At 40.5% G+C, this 5,669-nt stretch overlaps 1 protein-coding gene across 1 annotated transcript in view; it reads left to right on the top strand.

Moving 5' to 3' along the window:
* The window catches only part of CKAP5 (cytoskeleton associated protein 5), a 106,941-nt gene that overhangs the window by 24,287 nt on the left and 76,985 nt on the right, over nucleotides 1-5,669 (top strand). The window contains exon 4 of the mRNA XM_011963557.1: nucleotides 1,423-1,629. Within this exon, the coding sequence (XP_011818947.1) occupies nucleotides 1,423-1,629 (207 nt within the window). The remainder of the gene's footprint in view (nucleotides 1-1,422; nucleotides 1,630-5,669) is intronic.

Here is a 5,669-nt window from a genome sequence, read left to right as displayed (position 1 = left end):
GGCGCCTGTAGTCCCAGCTACTCGAGAGGCTGAGGCAGGAGAATGGTGTAAACCCGGGAGGCGGAGCTTGCAGTGAGCTGAGATCCGGCCACTGCACTCCAGCCCTCCAGCCCGGGCGACAGAGCGAAACTCTGTCTCAAAAAAAAAAAAAAAAAAAAAAATTTAAAAAAGAAAAAAAAAAATCTGAATTAGACAGATCACTAGTTTGTTCAGATTTGGCAGTTCTTCTAATCTGATATCCTGTCCCCAAGTACTGTCTATATGAGATATTTGAAACCCTCACAGAATGAAGATCATCCACCTCACCTCTCGTGATTTTGTGTATGACCTACATCTTGGAGAAAAATGTTTCCTTTGGTGTTTATCTTCTGTGAAAGTATAAAAACTCTTGAATTTTGTTGAACGATCTTTGATTTATAGGTCTTTAATATTATTTTTGCTTTGTTCATAATGTACTTTTATAAAATTTGACTTGCTTAGATTCTTACATGAATGAAGTTTCCTTGTTTCTAGCCGAATATGGTATAGCAAGCAGATGTTTTTCTGAGTAGTAACAGTATGCTCATTCTATTGTCTTAGAAATTTAGTGACTTGTCTTAGTTATCAGAACTATACTTATATCAATAAATCTTTTATGTCCTTAATGGTGTTTGAATTTAAAAAATATACTATAATCTTTGGTGTTTTTGTTTTGTTTTGTTTTTTGAGACAAGGTCTCGCCCTGTCACCCAGACTGGAGTACAGTGGTGCGATCTCAGCTCACTGCACCCTCCGCCCCTGGGTTCAAGTGATTCTTGTGCCTCAAGCCTCCTGAGTAGCTGGGACTACAGGTGAGCACCACCATGCCCAGCTAATTTTTGTATTTTTAATAGAGACGAGGTTTCACCATTTTGGTCAGGCTGGTCTTGAACTCCTGACCTCAGGTGATCCGCCCGTCTCAGCCTCCCAAAGTGCTGGGATTACAGGCATGAGCCACTGCACCCGACTGAACCTGTCTCTTTAAAAAACAATCAAACAAACAAATAAATAAATAAATAAAAATAAAACCAAGCATTCTGTAACCCTACTTTTGTAAAATATATTTGTATGTCCATATACACACACACTTAGAGAAAGGTCTGGAAGGAGGGATATCAAAAAGTTGAAAGAAGTTTTCCCTGGGTGGTGGAATATCAAGGGATCTTTACTTTTTTGTTTGAATGTTCTATATTTATAAACTGTTACTATGTCTGCTATGACATGTCTTAAAATTTTATGGTTAACATAAGTTTTTAAAATATTCTTGAACATAAATTTAAAAATTAAAGACTCATTTACTGTATTTCTAGCATTTGTAAAAGTATTTGTACACCCCCTTTCCATGACCATTTTCCAATTCTTACTACTAAAAGTGGGGTCTTTGTTCTTTATAATATGTTACAGAACCACAGGAGAAGTTGTGTCAGGTGTTGTAAGTAAAGTATTCAACCAACCTAAAGCCAAAGCCAAGGAGCTGGGCATAGAGATCTGTCTTATGTACATAGAGATTGAGAAAGGAGAGGCTGTGCAAGAAGAGCTCTTGAAAGGCTTGGACAATAAGAATCCCAAGATCATAGTGGCCTGTGTAGAGACACTGAGGAAAGCCTTAAGGTAAGACTTTGTTTTAGTTCTGTTAACTAAAGCAGTGGTCCCCAACCTTTTTGGCACCAGGGACCCGTTTCATGGAAGATAGTTTTTCCACGGAAGAATTGTGTGTTGCGGATGGGGAATGGTTTTGAGATGAAACTGTTCCACCTCAAAAGGAGTGTGCACATCCCTCACATGTGCAGTTCGCAGTAGGGTTCACACTCGTATGAGAACCTTAATGCTCTGCTGATCCGGCAGGAGGCAGAGCTCAGGTGGTCATGCTTGCTTGGCAGCTGTTCACCTCCTTCTCTGTGTCTGGTTCCTAACAGACCACTGTACTGCTCCATAGCCCAGCGGTTAGGGACCCCTGAACTAGAGTATCTCAGTTGAGTTTGGATTCTTGGTTTAAACAGAAATGGAAACTGCAGAATTTGACTTAGCATGCCAAAACAAGCAAGAAAAGTGACCTGAGCAAGGAAAGTCATTCCCCAAGTGTGACTAATTTTAGCCTTCAAGTGTGTTGTATAGTTATTTTATCTGCATCCCTTTCTAATGAAGATGAATAGAGATTTCTGACCTGTTATCAGATTAAGAATTGGGCTTTTCAACTGAGGGCAGTGGCTCATGCCTGTAATCCAAGCACTTTGGAAGGCCGAGTTAGGAGGATCACTTGGGGCCAGGAGCTTAAGACCAGCCTGGGCAAGATGGCGAGACCCTGCCACTATAAAAAAGAAGCTGAGGGCCGGGTGCGGTGGCTCACACCTGTAATCCCAGCACTTTGGGAGGCTGAGGTGGGTGGATCACAAGGTCAGGAGATCGAGACCATCCTGGCTAACACGGTGAAATCCCGTCTCCACTAAAAATACCAAAAGTTAGCTGGGCGTGGTGGCGGGCGCCTGTAGTCCCAGCTACTCGAGAGGCTGAGGCAGGAGAATGGTGTAAACCCGGGAGGCGGAGCTTGCAGTGAGCTGAGATCCGGCCACTGCACTCCAGCCCTCCAGCCCGGGCGACAGAGCGAAACTCTGTCTCAAAAAAAAAAAAAAAAAAATTTAAAAAAGAAAAAAAAAAATCTGAATTAGACAGATCACTAGTTTGTTCAGATTTGGCAGTTCTTCTAATCTGATATCCTGTCCCCAAGTACTGTCTATATGAGATATTTGAAACCCTCACAGAATGAAGATCATCCACCTCACCTCTCGTGATTTTGTGTATGACCTACATCTTGGAGAAAAATGTTTCCTTTGGTGTTTATCTTCTGTGAAAGTATAAAAACTCTTGAATTTTGTTGAACGATCTTTGATTTATAGGTCTTTAATATTATTTTTGCTTTGTTCATAATGTACTTTTATAAAATTTGACTTGCTTAGATTCTTACATGAATGAAGTTTCCTTGTTTCTAGCCGAATATGGTATAGCAAGCAGATGTTTTTCTGAGTAGTAACAGTATGCTCATTCTATTGTCTTAGAAATTTAGTGACTTGTCTTAGTTATCAGAACTATACTTATATCAATAAATCTTTTATGTCCTTAATGGTGTTTGAATTTAAAAAATATACTATAATCTTTGGTGTTTTTGTTTTGTTTTGTTTTTTGAGACAAGGTCTCGCCCTGTCACCCAGACTGGAGTACAGTGGTGCGATCTCAGCTCACTGCACCCTCCGCCCCTGGGTTCAAGTGATTCTTGTGCCTCAAGCCTCCTGAGTAGCTGGGACTACAGGTGAGCACCACCATGCCCAGCTAATTTTTGTATTTTTAATAGAGATGGGGTTTCACCATGTTGTTCAGGCTGGTCTGGAACTCCTGGCATCAAGTGATCCCACCTTGGCCTCCCAAAGTGCCGGGATTACAGATGTGAGCAATCGCACCTGGCCTATAATCTTCTACGTTTAAATGATAAGTTTCTAGTCTGCAGTGCTGTGTACTCTGGTTATTTCATTTTTTAGCTAAACTGGGAAAATAAGGGTAGGATAATAACAAGTTAGGTATATCTCATGTTTTCCTCATAGATGTTGTTATGTATCCCATCCCTGTGTGTTTCTTTATTTGTCCTAAAGCATTTTGGAATCTATAGTTTAACTAGGTAGCTCTCTGGGACCCTCAAGAACCCTGAGGCCAAACTGCTTGATCCTGGGTTCCAGAGCTTGTAAAGCTTTGTTAGTGAGAGCTTCAGGTGACCAGAAACATTTGTGGTACCTAAAACAGGTTTCTAGTACCCTTTTGTGTTTTCTATAGTGATATGTTTAGTATCAAAATTAGATTTTGTTTTTTTAAGGTGTCTATTTTCCATGTGGACTTGCTCCATCTTTTTTTTCCTTACAGAAGTAGGCCTGTAAGGAAAAAAGAGTCAGATGAAACAGTTATAATATATAGGAAGATTTAAGAAATCTCAAATGTTAGATTCTTCAGGCACCATGTTAAATATCACTAAAACCAAATGGTTTATTGCCACTATAATTTCTCATTTTTTCTTTAATCGGCTGAGCCAAATATAAAGGCATTTTAAAAGAAATCTTAGAGATTATGTAGGTTATTCTTATGATATTTATACTTAAAGTATATTGCATAGCCAGGTATCTTACTAAAAGTTCTTTTTTTATTGCGCCTGTAGTCCCACCTCCTCAGGAGGAAAGAAAATTACTTGAGTCCAGGGGGTGACGCTGCAGTGAGCTATGATTGTGCCACTGTTTTCCAGCCTGGGTAACAGAGTAAGAAACTATCTCAATAATAATAATAATAATGATGATGATTAAGGCCAGGAGCAGTGGCTCATTCCTGTATTGTCGTAGCACTTTGGGTTGGGAGGCTGAGGCAGGCAGATTGCCTGAGCCCAGGATTTCAAGACCAGCCTGGGCAACAAGGAGAAACCCCGTCTCTGCAAAAAATACAAAAAAAAAATTAGCTGGGCATGGTGGTGCACCTCTATAGTCTCAGCTGCTTGGGGCACTGAGTCTGGAGAACAGCTTGAGCAGGGGAGGTCAAGGCTGCAGTGAGCTGTGATCACACCACTGCATTCCAGCCTGGATGACATAGTGAGACCCTATCTCCAAAAAATTAAAAACAAAAACCAAGAAAAAAAAATCGCTGGAGTACACTGGTAGCTATTACTGAATAATTTTGTTGCATTTGCTCACATGAGATAAATTTCTGCACATTAGATAATAGAAAAATAATACATTTGGGTCCTACTACTCATACAGAATTTCAGTGTTCTTTCATAAATAAATCTCTTCTGCTCTAGAATTTGATACTCAGAAATGTTAATAGTGATATTAGATAGCTAAAAGTGACCAGTTGGGAACGTGGAAATGTAATCTATGACAGATATGTAAGGTTAAATATGCTTTTTTTCTTTTTTTGAGATGGAGCCTTACTGTGTTGCCCAGGCTGGAGTGCAGTGGCGCCATCTTGGCACACTGTAACCTCTACCTCCCGGTTTCAGGTGATTCTTCCACCTCAGCCTCCCAAGTAACTGGGGTTACAGGCGCCCACCATCATGCCTGGCTAATTTTTGTGTTTTTATAGGGACGGGGTTTCCCCATATTGGCCAGGCTGGCCTTGAACTTCTGACCCCAGGTGATCTACCCGCCTCGGCATCCCAAAATGCTGAGATTACAGGTGTGAGCCACTGCGCCCGGCAAAATATGCTTTTTGAAAGAAGTCAAAATGCGACTATTTTCCCCATAAAAAACTGACGCAGTGAAAGATTTAAGATGCCCAGAGTTATAGTGTGATAGCCACAAAGTCAGGAACAAAATACTGCCAGGATTTGTGATCTATCTAGGTAAATGAATCACTTTAATTATAGGAGCTATTAAAGGTTTATTAAAAGTAGATTTCATTCATCTAAATATTTATAAACTAGTTTATATTTGTAAGCTTTGTATGTATATACATATATATTTGAGGTATTAGACTGGGCATGGTGGCTCACAGCTGTAATCCCAGCACTTTAGGAGGCCAAGGTGGGTGGATCACATGAGGTCAGGAGTTCGAGACCAGCCTGGCCAACATGGTGAAACCCCGTCTCTACTAAAAATACAACAATTAGTTGGGTGTGGTGGCAC

The sequence above is a fragment of the Colobus angolensis genome, unplaced genomic scaffold (assembly GCF_000951035.1).
Source record: "Colobus angolensis palliatus isolate OR3802 unplaced genomic scaffold, Cang.pa_1.0 Scaffold61, whole genome shotgun sequence".
Classification (NCBI taxonomy): domain Eukaryota; kingdom Metazoa; phylum Chordata; class Mammalia; order Primates; family Cercopithecidae; genus Colobus; species Colobus angolensis.
Note: the sequence above shows the minus strand (reverse complement) of the source record. Positions and strands in the feature narration are given on the sequence as shown.